Source organism: Camelus ferus, chromosome 12, assembly GCF_009834535.1.
Source record: "Camelus ferus isolate YT-003-E chromosome 12, BCGSAC_Cfer_1.0, whole genome shotgun sequence".
NCBI lineage: Eukaryota > Metazoa > Chordata > Mammalia > Artiodactyla > Camelidae > Camelus > Camelus ferus.
The window spans coordinates 39,210,979-39,233,047 of record NC_045707.1 but is presented as its reverse complement, the minus strand read 5'-3'; the positions used below and the strand labels follow the sequence as shown (position 1 = coordinate 39,233,047).

At 39.4% G+C, this 22,069-nt stretch overlaps 2 protein-coding genes across 5 annotated transcripts in view; both read left to right on the top strand.

The window, feature by feature from the left end:
* TXNRD1 (thioredoxin reductase 1) overlaps positions 1 to 22,069 on the top strand; it is a 73,359-nt gene that overhangs the window by 18,034 nt on the left and 33,256 nt on the right. For all 4 annotated transcript variants that reach the window (XM_032493460.1, XM_014566846.2, XM_014566845.2 and 1 more), the window contains exons 3-5: positions 17,068 to 17,190; positions 18,620 to 18,692; positions 20,987 to 21,106. In XM_032493460.1, the coding sequence (XP_032349351.1) occupies positions 17,104 to 17,190; positions 18,620 to 18,692; positions 20,987 to 21,106 (280 nt within the window). In that variant the 5' untranslated portion in view covers positions 17,068 to 17,103. The remainder of the gene's footprint in view (positions 1 to 17,067; positions 17,191 to 18,619; positions 18,693 to 20,986; positions 21,107 to 22,069) is intronic.
* On the top strand, positions 8,026 to 10,952 carry EID3 (EP300 interacting inhibitor of differentiation 3). Its single transcript, XM_006193700.3, has one exon. The coding sequence runs from the start codon at positions 8,740 to 8,742 to the stop codon at positions 9,850 to 9,852; it is 1,113 nt and encodes a 370-aa protein (XP_006193762.2). The 5' UTR covers positions 8,026 to 8,739; the 3' UTR covers positions 9,853 to 10,952.

The window sequence follows — 22,069 nt, the reverse complement described above, 5'->3', positions numbered from 1 at the left end:
GGGGTTGCAATCTTCCCTTAGGACCACCCACGAAGGGTGGGTGGGTCATGGTCTAGCATATGGGCCAGGCGATGGTAGGCTGGGTACGACATGGATAATGTTCTACATCAGGTGTGGTTTCCAGGTTAGAGCCTCGTAATATCTTGATACATCTCCTTTAAGTTTTGCTGATGATTTTTTTTGTCCTCGTCCTTTTGTGTCTGTGTAATTTTTAAGAAATGTCACTCATACTTGAACATTGTCTTCTAAGGAGTGAGCTTGAGGTCTCAGGAAAATGTAAAAATGTATTTAGATGTGTGCATCTTTAGGAAGGGTATAACACTTTGCACCTTCGTTTACTATTTCTATCTTCTAAAAGAATCTTATTTACCATTTTGAAGAAAGGGTATGGGGAATGGAGATAGACTTCAAAGACAAAAACAGTAAATTGATGGAAAATAATTAAAGGAGATAAAAAAGGTTTTTAGCTTGATATAAAGTATATTGTGTTATTCAGACCTTTAGTTTGCAAGTAGAGACAGTTCTATCAATAGTCCATCCTGTCTGATCTCGTTTCTCCACCTGTGTCATAAATTTGCACTTAAAAAGTTGTATAGGCATTTGATCTTTATATAAATTCTGTAGACGGTCCTGGTTTTAACACCAATCGGAGTAAAAAAGATCACTTTTTATAAGCTTTGCACCCACTTTATTTATTGATAAGATCTGATATTTTCAATGCTATATGATCATAGTTAATTTCAGACATCTAGTGATGTGAATGAATGAAAAGCATGTCAAGTTATAATTAAAATTAAACTATTAAGCACATCTCTTCTAAGTAAATTTACCACTCTCCTTTCTATCATTTATCTTTGGTTTTTAATGAATACTAAGAAATGAAAGAAGACAAGAAGATAAGGAGTACTGCTTTGAAATATTTGTGAATTCCCAGCCAATTGTTGCACACATTTGGGACTAAATGGTAGGTTCTGAAATTCTTTAGGGAACATTGGGTTTGAGTGGAGAAAGGCATTTATTTAGTGGAGAAGTGAGTGATTATAGGATTAGTGTTATAATCCTGAAGTTGGCACCTTAAAAAAGGTTAAGATTTCCTACTTCAGCTGCAACATAAATAATGGAGAGGGAGCTCATTAAAATGTTTGCTTTTCCTTTCTCCTCTCAATGTTGTTTCTTCCGTTGTCTTCCTTAATAAACAACAGCAGCCTCAAAACCTACCTTGCTTTCACAGTGTGCTGTAGAAGACAAAGGTGATCCTATTGGAAGGAACTGATAAATTTAGATGACTACCTACAGGACGAAGGCTTTAAAGAAGTATGTTTCAAAGAACTGTAGTCTGTGCACCACCTGCACAGAATCCCCTGGGGTGCTTGTTAAACATGCATGCCTGGGCTTTTCCTGAGATCTTGTTCATTGAAGCCTCTGGAAGGGGCTAGGATCTGCCTTTTCAACAAGCCCCCTCAGTAATTCTTAGGATAAATATCACATCTGAGACTCTAATGTATAAGGTAGTTTGGTCACGATCAGTTGCTAAATAATTATAATCGAGGAAAACCAAACAAGACTACTCTTTAGTGCCTAAAAGATATTAGTTAGAAGAGAGCAAATAGTAACTCAACAGGTGAGTAACACTTTGTATCTGAATAGGAAAATGGGAAGTTATGCTATCTTTGGCCAGGGCTTGTATGTCCATGTGTGAAATTGGAACTAGTGTGTGAATAAATTCTTAAGAACTGTAAGTAGAGTTCCTACTGCACAAAGACATACACTTCCATAAAAATTTTAATGAGAATAAGTTTGCAAAATTTCTTACAGGGATCCTCTTTTTTATGTAAATCAGTGTCTCCAGGATTCCAGCATTTTGAAACCAGTATGAAATGAAATGAATTGGTGGTATTGAGAGGAAAAGCAAAGTGAGTGAAAAAGTGCTTCTTGGAATATTAAGTGCCAGGCATGGTTAAGACTTCAGTAGTTTGAGGTAATAGACTTGGGAGATAAGACTAAAACTTGCAACATGGGGTTTAATTTCTTCCAGGTAATAATAGGGATGATGGACACAAAGGAGTACGTGATTCACATCCAAGTGAATTATGGAGACAGTGTGGGAGGAGCTTAGGGGTAACCAAGTTTTAGTCAGGCTGGGGGCCCCACACTGGGGGCAGATAGAGGGGTGTGTGTGGGGGGGTTAGACACTGAAACAAAGGCAGGGCTCCTTTCAAGTCTAACTTTTAAACTTACCAGAAACCAGATTCTTAACTGAATAGATACGAGAAAATGAGTAGTAATTTAATAACTCTCCAGCCATTCCCTTTCCTTCTTAATACTCTACCAAAACTGGCAGAAAACTTGATTTCTTTTGATTCTTTCCTCTGAGGTAACCCCTTCTGCGGAGATTAGTAGTGTGTGTGCTTTTTGGCCTAGTTGTTAAGGTTGAGGCCTAAGGAGAACTGAAGGACTGCTTTGGGGATGAGGGAAGTGACTGGATTCTGGTTTGTGTAAGAAGGCAAGGGATAAGGACTCATGAGGTTTATAAGAGGCAGATTGTTAGGAATGCAAATAAGTTTGTCTGGTGCTGATTCTGTAGTAAAATTTTTCCTAGTTGTGAATCTGTGTTGAGACCAAGTGCTTCTTCCTCCTACCTAAACCAAGTGACAACACCAAGCTCTTCTTTGCTGGGTGTCTATTCTTTTACAGTAGTGTCACTGTTCTGGTCCTGGCTTCGAATTTCCTCTCATCTTCTGTCTGTCCATTTACCCGGCCCTGACTGTCTCCCACAGAGGTGCCTACCGCCTCTGTTACCTTTCGCCTAGGCTACTTCAGGTCCTTATTTCCTCTTGCCTAAACCACTTCAGTGGTCTCTGACTGGCCACCTGCATCACATTTCTCCCCTTCAAGTCCATCTGCTGCACAGTCGTCTTCCTGATCGCTTCCTCACTGCCCCCAAATCTGCTCCCAGGTTAAAGTGCACCTTCCTTGGGTTAGTGTTCTGTGTCTTCCAGGGTCTGGCCCCAACCTGCTTTTCTGGTTATCTCCTCTCCTCCTTACCTTCTGGAAGCTTGTGGGAATATTGTTGCAGCTGTAGTCCCTAAAATGTCCTTCCTTTGTTCTGTTCTTTATTTCAATTCCTGACTTCTCTTTCCTGCTCAGACCCACTTTTCCAACTGCCTGCCAGTTTCAGAGTACAAGGCCAGATTAGCCCATTCTTTCCCTCCTCTGTGCTCCCACAGCACTCCCACAAATCCTTATCTCTGGAAAAAGGGGGACCTTACCAACGATAAGGTTTTCGTTTACATATCAAAAGTGGAGTTAGACTTCTTTGTGCCTATGATCCCAGTTCTGTTCAGAGCTCAGCAGATACTTAAATGAACATGCCTCTTAATGATAGTAGCTATTACTTGAATGTCTACTGTGTGCTAGCCTCCAAATGCTGTAGTACCTAGTTGGTTGAATCCTCACAGCAGTCCCAGAAGGAAGTGGTATCATCCAGTTTTACAGAGGAGCAAATGGAGGCCCTTAGAATTTAAGAAATATGCCCAGATGACACAGCTAGTAAGGTGGCAGGGCCAGGAATGGAGCCCAGGCCTGTCGGTATAGTTCACTCTGGTGTACTCACACTTCTGGCACTTGGCTTTATGTTATCACCATGAGGATATGTGCCTGATCTCCCAGGGTGATTGTGTGCCCATGATTCAAGGCTGAGCCCATGCAAATCTTGGTATTCCTAGCATAGCTCTGGCAAATTGGCATGCATGCATAAGATGCTTGCTGAATGGAACTGCATTCCTTTGTGCCTACCAAACTGTACATTCCTTTAGCACAAAAATGATTTGTTTTTGTATCTTCCATGTGTTTTCTGAACATCCTGTATGCACTCAGTAAGTATTTGTTGAGTGAATGGATAATGGTAGGGCCCGAGGAGACTCACTTCCATGAGGGGTTTAGCTGCAAGGTGTCTGATTTTGTGAAGGTGGACTGTCTCTTTCAGGGATTAAGCCCTACGTTGCTCAGGAGAGAGCCTGGGCAGTATATAAAGCAGTTCGGAGCAGCACTCCCCGCCTGCAGCAGTTTGTGTGTCTGTGTCGTGGTCAGCTGAGAAAAAGGTCATATTACATCTATTTAGCTATTGCTTATTGAGCCACCTGTATTTTTGACATTGCGCTGGGCCCTGTCTGTTATCTCTAACATAAGTCTGTAGGGCGATGTATATATTTTAAAAAACATTTGTCAGCAGATGTTTGTCTATGATTTTTACAGAGTCACAACCACTCTGTATGACAGAGAGGAAATCCAATAGACTCGTACAAATGAGGAAATTCGAAAACTGTGAAGGAAGCAAGTGGAAACTATAATAAAGCACTAGTTTTAATTTTAGCCCAGGCCTCCAGAGCTGAGTTTTTTCAAGGCTACCTCCTTTAGAAGACCAATACCCAGTGCTTTTCATCCCCAGTCCATCAAAAAACGAAGCTCCTGGTCAGTGCCAATTTCTGAGGTGTCACAGGAGAGTTGATAATGGCTCCTATAACCTGAAAGGTTCTGTTCTCTTCATCTCACACCTTTGTTTATGTTCCTTCTTGAGACTTGGCAGGTCAGCCAGCGCTCGGTTTTCTGAAGTGTCAGTTAAGTGTATGACTTGACCACAGAGCAAGGGCAGAGGTTTTATATACTCTAAGGTATTTCAGTGCGTGGGTCTAAATTATTTTGTGGGACTTGACAGTCATTTTGTCTTTTACTTCAACTAACAACAAAGGCTTCCTATTTGAATAGAGCAGTTATTCAAAGCCTCTTTTGGATACCAAGTTTTTCAAAGAATCTGTGGAAATCTAAGGAGCCATTCATGAGAAAAACATACATAAAGAATTTTGCATATAATCTCAGACTCTTCGTGACCTGCTGCAGAATACCTAGTAGAGTGGTTTACCCTTCAAAATACTATACATACTTCCATTAGTTGAAATCTTAATAAGCTTTAAAATTACATGGCAGATTTATTTTCACTGGTAGTATAATGAAATACGTTTCTGTACTCCTTATGGATTTAGCCTTTAAAATATTTTTCTGTTCCCAAAACAACATCCAGGAGTGAAGCTACTAGTTTGTATACCTTTTTTTCTGTTTAGAGTCTAATGTTTTATTAATAATTTGCTATCTTTGGGATACTGATGATGTATTAAGTACCTACTCAATAGTTGAAAATATTGTCAGAACCATCACATAATTCTCATTCAATACATACAGTAACTTTATAATGTAAGTAGTAATATTCCCACCTTACAAACGAGGAAACACTAATAGCTAATAGGTCAAGATTGGAACTCAGGTTCGCCTCCTTCCACTGTCTATGGTCTTCCCAGAAACTCATTTTAAAAACACACAGATACCTGCCTTGATCATAGCAAAATTTGCCTTTAATACTGAAAAACCAAACAAAGCAAAAATGCACATACAAACATAAAAACCTTAAAGGAAATTAAGATGAAAGAGAACATAAACCTAACATCCTGATACTCCAGCAGATCAAACTAGGCTTTCACCATGTCTCTTCACAGCTGAGTGTTCAACAGATACCCTGGCAGGATGAGAGGAGAATAACTGCTGGAACAGAAAACTGTAGGGAGGCAGCTAATAGCAGGATAAGTTTATCTGTCAGAGTGTGAGACTTGAAACTGACTTGTTCCTGGCTTTGGCTGAAAGTCTCTTACATATCTATTTGTTGTAGATTAATCGGGCAATAATAACCCTACTAGAAAAGATAGAGGATCCTGTGTAACCTCTTTTTTCATTTGATTGTAGAGAGACCCGTAACATCCATCTATCCCATCATGTTTGTGTTGAACATGGGGTGTGGTTTGTGGGAAAGAGCTTAAGAATTCTTTGAATGAATGAATCTCTGAACTCCTAGCAAAGGAAATGAAAAATAATTTCAGAGAAAAAAACTAAAGAAAGGAAGAAAGGAAATGGAGGGCCATACGGAGCCTTTGGCAGCAACTCCTGAATGAGGAAAAGAGGGGAGGGGAGGCGCTAAATTATCTTGGAGGCCAAGCTGTGTCATGGGGTCCTGAGCTAGTCTTACTGCATGAAAAGGGTAGACTTTAGTGATTTCTTTAAAATACTTTGCACTCTTGCTCTCTGTTACAATCATAGAGAAAGCAGGTTGTAGAAGAACTGAAATTATGTATTGCTGTGCATGCTTTTTAAGCTGCATTTATATAATTATTACTAGTAACTGGATGTAGGGTTAGAAAATCACTGTTCAGTAACCTAAGGATTCACAAGTGTAGAAATCCTGTTCTTTACATGATGAGGGAAAAGCACAGATTTTTACTTTGTAGCAACACCTAAACCTTGTGCTCTAAAGGTAGATTTTAAAAGACAATACAATGCAAGTGTGACTTTCTGAGGGTGATCTCAGTTATATGTTACCTAGGTTCTTAGAGACAGGATCTAGCATAGAATGAATTCAGCACTGGAAATCACAGCTTAGTAATACCATGCTTGTCTTGATGTGTGCTGTTGCTCCCAGCAAGCTGTGTAGGCTGTTATCTGCTGAGAAATCTCTGTAAATGGTATTAGTAATACTTTATAAGTAGGTTGGGAGAATTTATTTTTCTAAAGCACTTTAAAATTCTTTGGTGGAAAGCTCTGTATGGAGCAGATTGGTGTCAGCCTGTTTTTCCTCCTCTGAGCCAGGAAGAAGATAGGCACTTTAGGGTGGGAAGTTTGGCTTATCTTTTGGAGTTTTGTTTTTTTTTTTTTAACATTTTTTATTGATTTATAATCATTTTACAATGTTGTGTCAAATTCCAGTGTAGAGCACAATTTTTCAGTTACACATGAATATATATATTTCATTGTCATATTTTTTTCTCTGAGCTACCATAAGATCTTGTATATATTTCCCTGTGCTATGCAGTATAATCTTGTTTATCTATTCTACATGGAGTTTTTATAAATTGCCTTTATTGAATTTGAAATGAGTATCAGAAGCTCCCAAGAATAATGTTAACTATAAAAGCAAAGTTTTATGGATTTGGAACTTGGAAGTATGTGTTTTCATCAAAGATTTAAAACAGATTTAAATATTAATTTGTAATTGGCCAAAATTTGGGGGGAAAATATATCCTTTGATGATTCTGGGTCTGAACTTTTTCTCTTGCTTTTTTTTTTTTTGTATTTCAGAGAAGGGATAAGGCTAGTTTTCTGAAAAGTAGTTAACTTTTATTTTCAATATGTAAGATCTGTTTCTTCCACTAATCTGTAAAATTGATATTTCTGCCAAATAAATTGCAGTAGATGCTGGAACAGAGTTTCATCTACACTAATACGTTTCAGTGTGCATACTTATATGTATTCATGTGAAAACAGTTTTGCTTGGACGATTTAAAACCAAGTTCTTGCTTTAGGGAAGCTAAAAGTCTAATAAGCCAGAGTAATATATATCACAAGTGACCATAATGCATAGTTACTGAAAAATTTGTGTTTCTTCCTGAATTACCGTTACTTAAAAATAATAATGGTGGACAATGAGGAATATAACTATTGAGTAATTTAAAAGTACTGGGCTTTGCTGTTCATGCATTTGCAAGAAACTTTCTGGTAATGTCAAAGAAAAATGAACCACTATAGATGAATAGGAAGGAAGGTAGGGCCAGTGTACTTCCTGGTGCCTTGAAACTGGAGCTGACAGATGCAATGTGGTGGTCCCTTTCCCTCTCTTCCTGTGACTGATGAGCTGAGCCCTTTCTCCAGCTGTATGTGATGTTCCAGTGAACTAATGAGTGTATTTTTCAGCGTACATTAGTCACCTGATTCAGCATTCATGTTCATATAATATTGTGTTTAAAATCTTAATAGGTTTCTGTCCTTTTAGGGTTCAGATTTACTATCCATTCGGTCTGAAACCTTTACTTTTGGCAGGCTTCCAAATAAACAGCTCTTTGGCAGAGCCCCTACCCATTTTATTCTTCCCTTGGGTGGTGGAGAACCAAAGACCACTTGTGTAAAGCTGGAGGACGGGGGTGGGGCGGTGGGGGAGTACACCTTCGTGCATGCGCTGGCTCTGACACAGGCACACACAGTGAACCCGCTCCCCACTGGGATAGGTTGGAGAGGATTTGGCCTTTGAAGGCTTTTGAGGGCCCAGGAAGATAATGAACCCAATTTACATTTGTATAATGCAGAATGAGTTTCTGGCAACTACTCTGCAAATGAACCCTGAGAATTTGGTTTATCTGTAACGGAGATGCTGCAGGTCACGACCCTTGGCTTTATGAGCAGTTTGTAATTTAGCCAGATTTGGTTCTCAAAAAAAACTAAAAAATGTCCCAACTTTTAATAATAGTAAGAAAGAAAGAACGCTGCTACAATATGTGACAACAAATATTTTAAAGCCACAGGAAATTTAGTCACCCCACAATTTTGTCATGAGCTTGTCCAAGTGTTTCTTTGAAAGCTAGATGGCCCTGTCAGTAAACGCCAGAATAGCACCTCTCGCATGAACCGGTGGCACTCCAGTGTGGGGTTGGGCCTGTCGCCGCCCGCGTTCTGTGCGGGTCAGGGACTTGTTCTCGAACGCTGGGGCTTGGGCTCCGCGGGGGCGGGGCGAGCTGGGGGCGGGGCCGCCGGGCCGCACCGCTAGTGCGCATGGGCAGACGTCCTCCTCGGCTCCAACTGACCCCTTCAATTTACGCCGTTGTCCGAAACGTTGCGAAGGCCGTTACCTGAGCGCCAGCAGTCCCCGACATGGCTGATGAAAAAGGTACCCTGAGGGGAGACGTAGAGGAGGGAGAGGAGCCGGTGGTGGCCGTCACCGGTAGTGCGCACCCTGGGAAGCAGGCAGAGGAGGAGGAGGAGGAACCGATGAAGGTGGGAGTGGCGGTGGGGGCTGATGCCTGCTCTGACGACCTCAGCTGTGGGGAGGCCGATATCGATCCCAGCCTCCTGGAGCTCGCGGACGAGGAGAAATGCCGGAGTATCCGCAAGCAGTACCGGCAGCTTATCTACAACGTCCAGCAGAACCGTGATGACATCGTGAACACGGCGAGCGACTCCCTGACCGAGGCTCTTGAGGAAGCCAATGTTCTGTTTGATGCAGTCAGCCGAACAAGAGAAGCAGCTCTGGATGCCCAGTTTCTTGTTTTGGCTTCTGATTTGGGTAAAGAAAAAGCAAAGCAGCTAAACTCTGATATGAGCTTTTTTAATCAAGTAGCGTTTTGTGACTTTCTGTTTATATTTGTGGGTCTAAACTGGATGGAAGGTGATGGACGTGAGTTGAGTGATTATGATGATAATATAGCTCTTTCCTTCTGGGAGACAGTGCAAAAGGAAGCAACATCTTGGATGTTGCAAGCTGAGAAATTCCACTTTATTTTTGGTTCATTCAAATCAGAGCCTTCTGCGCGAAAGCCCCGACTTGAACACCGGAAAAAAGTTCACAGAATGGAAGAAAATGGGGATATGCCTACAAAGCTGAGGAAGTTGGATCTGAACAGTAATCAAGAAGCAACAGAAAAAGAAGTAGAAAGGATCTTGGGACTGTTGCAAACGTACTTTCGAAAGTATCCTGACACTCCCGTGTCCTATTTTGAGTTTGTGATTGATCCAAACTCTTTCTCTCGTACTGTGGAGAATATATTTTATGTTTCTTTCATTATAAGGGATGGTTTTGCAAGGATAAGGCTTGACCAAGACAGGTTGCCAATACTAGAGCCAATTAATATTAACCAAGTAGGTGAGGGAAATGATCCCAGTTCCCATTGCAGAAAACAAGGAGTTATATCTTTGAGTTTACAGGACTGGAAAAATATTGTGGCAACTTTTGAAATTTCAGAGGCTATGATCACAAATTCATACTAAAGATTTTTGTTCTTAGTATAGGATGCATTTTGTGGCTTTTCTAAAGCATATCAAAATGGATAGCAAAATCCAAACAGAAGCACATATTGTATCTCTTGTAAAGTGATAAAGTATTTTCAAGAACATCAGAAATTGTTTTGCTGTGCAGTGCATTTTTCTTGGTAGTTTATAAAGTTGTCAAGATTGTTACTAAAAAGTTCATTGGCATGTTCACGGAAAAAAATTTTTTCTCTTTAAGACTTTATTAATAAAAGTTCTGAATTTCATAGATTAAAAGGTATTTGATAATTTGCCCCAGAAATCAGTTACGATTTTTTCTCTGTGATACTGCACTGCTTCCTCTGCTACGGGGAATCAAGGGAATCCCAAACAGGCCTCTTAACCAGGATGGGGGGAAGAGTGGGTGAAGAAAATGGTCAATAAAGACTACCTGTAGGGCAGTGTATGTGTGACCTTAATACTGAAAAAAAAAAAATGCAGATGCCATGCTGTATCGCAGAGAGGACTCAGTAAGATTAATGAGTGGGTATCCATAGTCTCCTGTGATTGGACTCAACAAAAGTAGAATATCTTTACTGTAGTAGATGAGGCATCAACAAAGTGCTGAAAGATGAGTAGGAATTGGCCAAAGATAGGAAAGCTATTCTAGCAGGGAAATATGGAGGCCAAATACATGGAATTGTGAGAAGTTATGGTACCAGAGACCTATAAAATTTTTTGGAACTGTTCCATTTGAATGTTATAATGGGCAAAAATTGATTTACCTCACCTATTTGTATTCTCAGCGGTGGAAAATATCTTTGTCAAATTATTTAAAACACTAAAGTCTTTTAGCATCCTGTTACAATTTTTATCTGCTTGGTTAATTTCTTCTCCAGCCCCTAGTTTCCCTTTGTAATTTTTGCTAGTACACACAGTGTTCCTCAGAATCAGTGATGTTTCATTATGTAACAGCCTTGAATATTTGTTCCCAACTCAATTTTGTATTTCTTAACAGGGCTTAAAATGCCTGGAAGTTGTCCTTGTTTAAACTGAAACATGATTAATTTATCCAAATGTTCTTCACTTGTATAAAGCCATAAAGTTTTTTTGTTGTTGTTGTTGCTGCTTTTAATTGTTTTAAGAGTATAAATTACAACCTTACTTGGAGGCTACTGCTGAAAATGTGGGTCTTCAAGAAAACAGTTTTTGAAGGCACAGTGAGCATGCTATAAACCTCTTGATCCTTAGAGAGTGGGTGGTAGTAGTGGGTCTTACTATTAAACATCATTTGGCAAGTGGATAAGTATCAGATTTGCATGGCAGTAACGATAAACTTTCCTAAGTCTAATGTAGTACAGGGAAGGAAAATCCAAAGACTAACTTAATGACATTGATTTTGAGAGGAGATTGAGATTGAGAGATTCTTCAGTAATAGTGGTTTTAGCAAAAATAGAAATTTCTCATGAAACTTGGCCAATTATTTTCTAAAGTACTCATTCTTCCCACTTTTTCATATGAAGGGGTGCTAACCCTTCCCAGTGTCTACCACCCTTTGATTTAGCAGTTGTGGAAGCATCATTTGATCTCACTGATCCTTTCTTTAGCGTGCCTCTACCAACCAGGTTCCTTAGGTTTTCAGAGCTTTGTTGTTTGGGGAAATGACATCTTAATGATAGCAAAAAGATCTTGCCTCAGGTCTGCTCACCAGCAGATCATTCTTTTAAAGGCAAGAGTCTTTACTAGGAGTGTTTGAGACTTAGTGATGACTGAAAGCATTACTAGAAAATGTAGAGGTTTGGAAGGAAGGTAATATTTTGGGTCTTCTCTGAAGTTATAGCTGTTAAAATATAAATCAAGTTGACCACTTGTTTCCATTTTTTAATTGATTGTCATGACACCTGTATTGCCTCATTTATTGGAAATTAAAGCAACTATTTACCTTGAAGAAAAAAGGATAATTGACCAATAGATAATACATTTATAGAGATTAGATATGAACCAAACTGAAAGTCTGCTAGTTCCTCACTAATATAGTTATAGTGGCTTAAATTTCACAGGTTCAATAAAATCAGATGAAGTTTAGGAGAATATTGTGGAAATTTTTTAAACTAGAATTTTGTTGTATAACAGAACCGCATTCTGATCAAAGGTCCTGGGATCAGATCCTGACTCTCAACTATTCTAGTTAGAGATTTTGGGGAAATTAGATACTCTTTAGGTAAATTATTGAACCTGCAAACTTCAGGTTTTTGATTTGCTAAGTGGGAAAAATTATGTATGTATTTACAGTAAGGATACAATTAGAAAATGTATGTGACAAGTACTTTGAATTACTGGCTATAGTACAGTGAAAAAAGAGATGTGTAATCATTTAGACCTGGGTTTAATTCTTGACTCATGGGCAAATTTCTTAATCTTTAAGGCTTTCTTGTCTTTTCTGAAATGGGAATGACGTACTTGGAAGACTATTGTGAGGATTAAATGGGATGGTATATGTAAAGCATCTACCACAGTGTGGGGCTCGTCATGAGCCCTCACATTAGTGCCTCAACAGATCATCAAAAAGTCCATCATGACATCTCTATCATGGTTCACTCAGATTTTTTAAATTCTAGACATGACTTTCTCTACCCTTGCCTTTGTTCTGGGGAAACCATTACCAAGTGATTACAGTTGGCCTTTGTTAATTCACTCAACGGCTATACCAGGCACTGCTCTAGGCACCCAGGGAAAAGTGGTAGACTGAAAATTGCCCATCTCTCACGGAATTTATATTTTAGTAGGTGTGTTAGTTTCCTATTGCTGCTATAACAAATTGCTGTTTAGTGGCTTAAAACAACACAAATTTATTATCTTTTAGTTGTGGAGGTTGGAAGTCCAAGATCGGTTTCTCTGGGGTAAAATTAAGGTGTCAGCAAAGCTGGTCCCTGTTGAGGCTCTGAGGGGAGGATCTGTTTTCTTGCCTTTTTCGGTTTTTCGAGGCCACCTGCATTCCTTGATCACAGTGTCTTCCGCCATTTTCAAAGCTGCCAGTGCAGCCTCTCTGTCTTCATCTTTATTACCATAATGAAGTCTCCCTCTGCCTCCCTCTTACAAGAATTCTTGTGAATAAGTTGGGCTCCCTGGGATAATCCTAGAAAAAATCTCCCCATAACCAGAGTCTCTTTTACAGGTAGTGTATTCACAGGTTCTGGGGATTGGGATTTCAGTGCTGCGGGACCGCTGTTGAGCTCACAGCATGCGAGACGACAGTAATCCTGTTGATGATGAGTGATGTGAGGAAAAACTGCTTGGATGGTGGTTGAGATGCTATCTTGGTGTGGTAAGGGAAGGCCCCTGGGAGGAGGCATTGGAAATAGAATGTGTTTGTTGTGAGTAATCTGCAAGAATACTTGATACAGAGTAAATGTTAAATATTACTGCACCTAGATATTTTGGGCACAAAATAGCTGAAGATCTGCATGATTAATTGGTTATGGAGAATCAACTTCCCTTTCTCCTTGGAGAAAGATACTGTAGCAAGCATCTCTACTTCCCTGAGCAGGAAGACAATTCTTTGATTTGTACTCACCTCAGTATTAGTTTGGTACTTTCCCAGCACTACCCAACAACTGACTCAGATTTTCCCTAGGCCAAGAGTTGGCAATTTTTTTTTCTGCCAAAAGCCAGATAGTAAATATTTTAAGCTTTGTGGGCCATATGGCCTCTGTTGAAACGAATCAGCTGTGCTCTTGTCGCAGAAACAGTGGCTATAGACAATATTGAAACACATGGGCATGGCTGTTTTCCAATCAAACTTTATTTATGCACACCAAAATTTGAATTTCATATAATTTTCATGTATCATGAAGTATTCTTGATTTTTTTCCCTCCTCATTTAAAAATGTTGTGAACCATTCTTAGCTCAGGGGCTGTTTAAAAGAAAAAAAGGCAGACCTACTGGGTTTGCTCCATAGACTATAGTTTGCCAATTCCTGTCATAGGCCCCAGGGCACAGACTCTTCTAGAAAGTTTGTAGCATTTAAACCATCATTTAATGTTATCTCCTGCTTGGCCCGTAATCCTCCAAAGCACAGCGAGGTTTGAGGCACAACCCCTAGCGGGTGCTGTAGCACACTGGCAACATAGTCAGGTTTCAGAGGAAACAAGCAGTCGGCACCTGGTGTAATTTGTATCATCACTGCAGACAAGGACCCCAGGCAGGAGAATTTCAGGAGCTTGCCCCCTATTATGTAAGAGGCAAAGTCAGGTTTGGATCTGGACTAAATCCAACTTCTAATCCATGATGCTACACCTCTTGTACCCCACACTTTTATTTTCTTGGGTGAGAAAGCTGAACTGAAGCCCAGCCTCTTAGTATACATAGCAGAGTAGAAGCTAACACCCAAGTATTTTATTCTAATAATTTTATTCTAAGAATATTTTCCAACATCACATACATGTAAAGTTGGCACTGGTGATACAGGGATGAAAGACAAGATGCCTGTCCTCGCAGAGTTGATGGGAGTGTATGAAGATGCCAGTGCATCCTCCTGGCTCCCTGCCCCTTCAGGAAGTCCTTGGAGGTCAAAATTATGTTAATACTAAGATGTTCGTTGTCTTTTTCACTCTAATTCTCTTGTAAGTCTACCATGGAGTTTTCCAAAGGCTTCATGGCAGGCAGTGGTGTAACAGACTGAACACAGAAAAGACATGAACTGTCTTTTAATCACAACAGACATCAGAGAGAATTATGGAGATATGAAGCAATGCCACTCTTCTCACTAATTAAAAAAATAATTTTAATCGTTTATGTTTAACAATAATGTTAAAAGTTTTAAAGATATTTAGTAACTTAAAATATTTTAATATTTAAGGTATTTAAAATTTCCCCTTACTTTTTAGTTTCTAATATACTAAGTCCCACACTAATCAAAGTTCTTTGAGTGAGAGGGGTCCTAAATAATTTAAGGTTGTAAAGGAATCCTGAGACAAAAAATGTTGAAGACCTCCTGATCTTAATCGGCTACTCTGATAAAGCTCCTGTTGCTAGCAGTTGTAGTTGGGGAACGGGGAGGATGCAGGGGGCATTTTCCCTCTTGCCTCACCATACCCCATCTGCGCACTCCATCCATGCTTACACTGTAGGAGAGCTGTCTTCTGCTGTCTGTCTTATTTATATTTCAAGTGGTCAACCACTTACCTGGAGTTGAATGACAGCAATTTCAGTTTTAAGTTTTAGTTCTGGGGTCTCCTGAATGCTATAATTGTCTTCCTGATTTCACTTTACAGAATTAAAAATCTTCAGGCTCACTCAGAGCTTTCTTTGTAAAATCTGTGCACTGGTTGATACAATTTGACTTAAACCTGAACCATAAGAACCCAGGTCTGATACAAAATTTTAGTATATAACAGATTATAAACATTGGTGGGAGGAGTCTAACTTTTCAGCATGACGGTGCATTTTCATCCTTTTGTTCCAGTATATATGTTTGAGGGAGGTCGTTTTTATTTAGACAGCCAGTGATTGTGTTCTGGCACCATCTGTGTTAAGTACATGCAGATAAAATAAGGCTGAGATTTAAAATGGTTATTTTTCCAGAACATCTAGCTGCGTTTGTCTCTTAAACTAGAAAGTCAGCCTTATGCTCTGAAATCAGCTAGAGAGGGACGCTTGTGAACTGAAGCATACGTTTATTCTCTGATCCGAAAGGCTGTTATTACCAAGTTGTGTCTCCCCCAATAGTGCACTGGAGGAGCCTGCGCCATAATGCCAGTTGAAGAGTACTACTGGCTCTGTTTACCAGCCTCTCCTATTAGACCTTTGGTCCAGACGGTCCGGGTGGTGCAGTCTTGCCCCCGTGGTTGCTGGTTGCCTCTCGTCCTCCCTTCCGTCCCTGAGCCCTCGTCGGTGCCTGCCCCCATGCCCGGCGGCAGCCACAGTGCCGCACCTCCTCCTCCGCCTTCCTCCACCGCACCCCCTTCCGCATCCCAAGCTGGCTGTCCTACTGACTCTAAGCTCTGCCTTTTGCCCCTCACATCTAATGGTAGGCAGGAGAAAAATGGGCAGTCTGGGCTGGTAAGTTTGGGGACTTTTTTATTATTAAAGTTAAAACTTGATTTTTTAAAAAGTATTATTTTGTGCTCATCAATTTTTCCAATCATTATCTCATGTTAGCACAGATTTTTGTTTTAATAAAAGTTAATATTAAATATATCACCAAAATAATGTTCCAGCCTAATGTGAAATGTGACTAATATGTATTAAAACAAATGGAATCAAAGGATTTTTCTAAAATTAAAAATCTAACATTTACATTGTAAATGCAAAGTACATGGAAACCAAGTACTAAATACAGGAGGCTTCGTGCATAGGTAGATTAAAGAAATGAGCTTTAAGGGTTGCTTATTTATTTAGCCCTTTTTTTTTCTTTTATTTAAAATGCCTTGCATAAACAAGTTTATACTGTATGTCACAGGAAACTATATTCAGTATCTTGTAGTAACCTATAATGAAAAAGAATATGAAAATGAATATATGTATGTATGACTTAACTGTTATGCTGTACACCAAAAATTGACACATTGTAAACTGACTATACTTCAATTAAAAAATAAATTAAAATAAATAAAATACTTCGCAGAAGCAGGGACTTTTACATTTAACTTTTCATGCAGGTAAATGTCAATTAAGGATTTTGTTCTGAATTTCTAGATTTTATGCTTTACCTAAACAATGTACAGAAGTGTTAAATATTGGCTGATCTGTTTCAGTTTGTTTCTCTTTATCAGGTCCCTATCTTAATCTGAGACCTTAGCCCACTCATTCTGCCCTTGACTAGAAAGTAAGAATAATTGCTAGATTGTATTGGGTCTTTTAAAAACCTACAGTACTGATGTTTTTTAAACTAATTTAAAGCCTCGTTTAAGAACTCTAGGGAAAAAGAGCTAGTCAAACTTAATTTAGGCCAAAGTTGATTTTATCGGTCTGTCTGGACCTTACTTTTGTAGAAGTGCTGTGTGAACACTTCAAAGTAGCTCTCTGTGATGTGGAAAGGAAGTAGGACAGTCTCAGAACGCAGGTCACTGATCACCACTTGAGGGAAGGCTGAACATTTCTAGTTGTGTGCTGTAGTATAAACCAAACAATATTTTCCCCTTTTGCTGTTCTTTAAAGAAGGGTTTTCTCACAAAACTTTTCAGACGTTGTTGCTTTTAAGTAAAATTATTTTCCCTTCCATTGTTTTTCTTTAGTCTTATCAGGAGGACAGACTTCAAAAGCTACAGAAAATGAATGGCTCTGAGGATCTCCCCGAGTCCTATGACTATGACCTCATCATCATCGGAGGAGGCTCAGGAGGACTGGCAGCGGCTAAGGCAAGGCTCCTCATGCGCTCTGGGATATGGGTAGAGAAGTCACATCCCTGACCAAGTTCTCAGGTTCTTGGTGGAATTTGTTTGAGCTACTCTTGTGACATTATGTGTATGTTAACTTGGGCAGGGCATGATAAAGGACATTTTCCCAAGTTGAGCTATATGTTCTTTTTATAAAAATATTGGGCCCAGTGTTTTGGGACACATTTTTATTTATTTTAAGTTTGATTTTTTAAGGTGATAAGGGGTTTATGTTGGGAATGGCTTGAAATTAAATAAATACATTTTTATTCTTTATAAATGTAATTGTTAGGTTTTTCCTCTTTGATGATTTCACTGTTCACAAACCCACCTCCCCAATAGAAAGATGGAGAGCAGTTGGATTTCTTAGACTTAATTATTAAGAGTGCTTGCCTTCTGTGTATATGAGGTGAGCTAAGAGTCCACTAACTCTGTGGCCTGGGGGTGGTGGGGCAGAGGGTGTACAAACAAGGGCAGTGAGGAGTGGGGCTCCTGGCCCTGAACATTTTCCATATGTGAGGGGCCCTTAGGCCTGCCATTCCTCCCCAGCAGTTTCTTTTAAAAGATGAGGTGGCTGGACTCCTCTAAGGTATAGCTTGTGGTGAATCAGTAAAGAAAAGTAAAGTGAAACTGTTCAAGTTGGGAGTAGGCCACTCTGCTGTCAAGCAGTGCTTTGCTGTAAATGACTCAGGGGTGAGCCTAGTTTTTTTTGTTTTTTTTTTAATACTGAAGGACACATGGACTCAGTCCTTTCACATCACCTTTGGAGGTCTGGTTGCAAATACACAAAACTAATTCTCTGGGAAAGATCAAGCATACTCTGCAAAATGAACTTCTGACTGTTGTCACCACTTCCCTAAAATATTTGGAAACCTTATAGAGATCTTCAACTTCTCCATTGGCTCTTCACATGAACATTTTAGGAAATCTTAACAATTTCAGAAGAAAAACTTCTCCAGTATTCTGCCTGTAAACTGAGTTAGATAAAATGTAGAGGTACAAAAACATTATCTTATTGGGTACAGGGTGAATTGGGGACTGTGGAGTATCAGTATATCTATTTCACTGGCTTTTACCACTTGCTTAGAAATGGCCACATATTTTTCAGATTATTGCTTAATTTGTTATTGTTTGAGTGGAATTATGTAAAAGGTTTCTAGAGTTTCCATCAGACTCTTGACAGTTTTACAGCTGTAATCTGTTTTCTTTAAAGCTACACTTGTGACTAAGTATTGCTTAATTTTTATCTTGAAGTTGCACTAATCATCTTAGCATATGAGATTCCCAGGTATTAATAACTGGTTATGCTTTAGGTTTTACAGCTTAATAAAAACAGCATGAATTTTTAACAGCCCATTTCCAGTCCATCATATTAACCGTTCTAACTCATTTTAATAATTTTATTTTCCAGGAGGCAGCCAAATATAACAAGAAGGTGATGGTCCTGGATTTTGTCACTCCAACCCCTCTTGGAACTAGATGGGGTAAGCATTTAAAATACCTTAGAAATGAATTTGTTCAAACAGAGGTTTTCCCTGGTGTTGGTTTAAATGGCTTCTAAAACCCAATTTAAAAATTTAAAAATTAAAAAAAGTACACAAAACCGGACACGTACTACTTTTACTTGCACTAAGTTAAAATGAACCCCAGTTAAATGTTGAAAATTTCCGTTCCTTGGCACAGAGCTAAGATAATACAAAGCCTTATCCACAGCTATTAATGGTGATTTAAAGCTGTGTATATATGAGTAAACTGGTACTTAGGGGTTTAATAACTGAAAGTTTAAAACTCTTTGTAGATTTCTGTTTTACATCCACCTCCTACATCCAACAAGAACGGGAATCATACCTTAATGGATAGTTCTTGCTTCTTCTGCATCTTGGTGAATTCTGTGTTCATTATTTATTTATTCAACAAATATTTTTTGAACACTTATTATGAAACAGGGCCATGGGGATATAGCAATGAACATGGTAGGTATAACATTCCTGCCCTTGTGGGGTTTTCATTCTAGTGGGAAACAGAAGAACATTATGAATTATGATACCTGGTACTGAAAAAATGATTTGGTGGAATAGAGAGGAATGGGTTAAAGAAGAATTTGACTTTGAGAAGATTATCAAAAGGAGAGCTCTGAAGAGGTGGCATTTAGATGAGGTCAGAGAGTAAGAATGAGCCAACTGTGCTAAAAGCTGAGGAAGAATCTTCCAGGCAACTTTTCTCTGTCTTTCTCACAGAAAAGCACACACAAAGGCCCTGGGGTAGGTGTTGTTAAGAGTCCTTCATGCCTGTGGTATGGATGGTAGGAGCTGGAGGTAAGATTGGAGAGAAGGACAAGTGTCAGACTGTACAGGTCCTTGTAGGCCAAGAAGAGGAATTTGGACCAGATAATCAAAACACAGTGGGAAGCCTTTGAGGAGGGACGTCATATGATAGGTAAATTTTATTAAAATGATCCAGCTGCTCAAATTAGAAGGAGGCAGGAAGTCTGGGTAAGACAGTGTCACAATTTCTAATTCAGTCATTCAGCAAATACTTGTTAGGTGTCTCATACTGGGCAGAGTCACTCTGGCCTGTAGAGCTCACACCCCATGTAGCTTTCTCCCCAGAGGGCCTAGGTTTCGTAAGCTTGAAGTCCATTACCATCTTGCACTCTTACTCGTGCCGTTTTGACTACCTCCCCTCCTGCCTACACTTTATTCTAATGGAAGCAAGCTATCACCGTGTTCTTTAAGCTTAGAGACACTAAATCTTTTTGGGGTGGGGAGGGGTGTCATGAATCCTTTTGTGAGAATTGACAAAGGCTGTAGACCACCTCCTTGAAGAAATGCTCATGTACACCAACTTTTACATGTGGTTCCAGACCCACTGCAGTCCACCCATGCCCGGCTCAATAGTCCCTTTATGTTAGTTCTCTTCATAGATTTGGTAGCAAGTATAATGTTGTGTGCATTCAGTTTCTGACATCTTTACCAGTAGTCAATGAATTTTGACTCTTTCTAAGTATATGGAAGTTGTGGAAATCTGCTCATTTTTGTTTTAGAATAATTTCACTATAGTTGGTCTGTAAGGCTTTCTGAACTTAGAAATGTCTCAAGACTAAGGAATAAATTTGAATAAACAGTATTGACCACATTAGGCAAATAAATTATGTTTAATAAAATAGTGTTGGGGTTTAGGGCAGGCTGCCCCCAAAACATGCACGATGGCATATTGATTATTTTGAATTAAAGTTGCTTAAGAAAATGGCCAATGCAAGAGAAACATTGTGACCCACCTTCTGTCTCCCTGATAGCAGGAAATAAATGACATGAAAGGTGCACTCCCTACATCTGGTGGTAGAAGGACACCCTTGGACACCCTTACCACAAAAGATAGGGAATCTGGGGCTAAGAAGCCTATATAAACAAACCTTGTTGCTTTTATAATTTACTGTCCCAAGCACAAACATGGTTTAGATTCTTCAACTGAGTATCCTGTTTCTTGGTCCTGTCAGTTCTCAAACATGTATTGTTTCTTAGTTTGAAAAGTTATAAAAGCTGCCTGCTTTGGCCACTTCTTAGGTCCCATTTCTATGACACCTTCATGTGCACAAGCTAAATTTTCTTTTTCTCCTGTTAATCTATCTTACATCAAATTTATTATTAGTCCAACCACAAGAACTCAAGAGTGGTAGATGGGGAAATTTACCCCTCCCTGACAGTGGTAATAATCGTTGGCCTTTTTCTGTGGAGGATTGTAGGGCAGGCTATAAACTGATTTCTCAACATTGTTGCAGGTCTCGGAGGAACCTGTGTGAATGTGGGTTGCATACCTAAAAAACTGATGCACCAAGCAGCTTTGTTAGGACAAGCCCTACGAGACTCTCGGAATTATGGGTGGAACGTGGAGGAGACCGGTATGTGGGGGAAGCCACTCTTCTGCTCATGCTTTTGAGGGATTTGAGCTGGGGTCTTGCAATGCACCATCCATTTTTATAAGACTAGCAAATAACCTGAAAGTTGTTTCTATTTTTTTTGTTTGTTTTTAAGTAGGTAAAATCACTGCAGTTATCCTGTGTCATGTTAGCCACGTAGCTATTATGGCAAGAACAGATACTGCATTTGGAGTATCTTTCTATAACAGAAAACCAGAGTTCTTCCAAATAAATTCTCATAATCATACAGAGCTTCGTAAGGGCTTTGATGCTGTTAATTTTTTCTCTCGCCAAAGAAGTCTGTTTCATGAGTTGATACTTGGAGGGATTGTTTGTTAAGAAAGGAATAGTTAGTCCTTGTTGGATTAAAAATACTTCGAGTGCCTTAGAAACCCTAGAAAAGTTGAAGAGGAATTTGTTGACTTTAGAAAGTAGACTGCATTATCTGTTGGAAAAACAAAAAGGTCTGGCACAGCTTCCTGGCTCATTAATTACCTTGGTCACGGTGTCCTTGAAGAGTGAAACGACAACTCCTACCTGATTTTAGTTTTGAGATCTGTAGACTTGGGACATTTAAGGGAAAATCTTCTACCCAGTAGCTCTGGTAATTTATTTTGTGGCTTTTTCTGAGTTTTAAGTAACAGTTTATTAAATTTATACGTTTTTAAAGGCATAAATACATGCTTTGAAAAATGTTGCTCTTACTCAAGCTAGTTATGCTGCCTTTGTTGATGCTTTTACTTAAGTTTTCTTACACTCGGGGTCATATCTCTCTCCTCTGACCTTTACAAGGCTGCTTTCTGTCCATGACTCTTGGAGACCTGAGGCTAGTACTGGGAATTTTGTTCAGTTCTGAGATGTCTTGCTCTGTGTCCTTCTCTCTTGTCCAACAAAAAGGGCAGTTGAGCAGACTTTTGACCTATGGAACAAGAATTTAACACATAC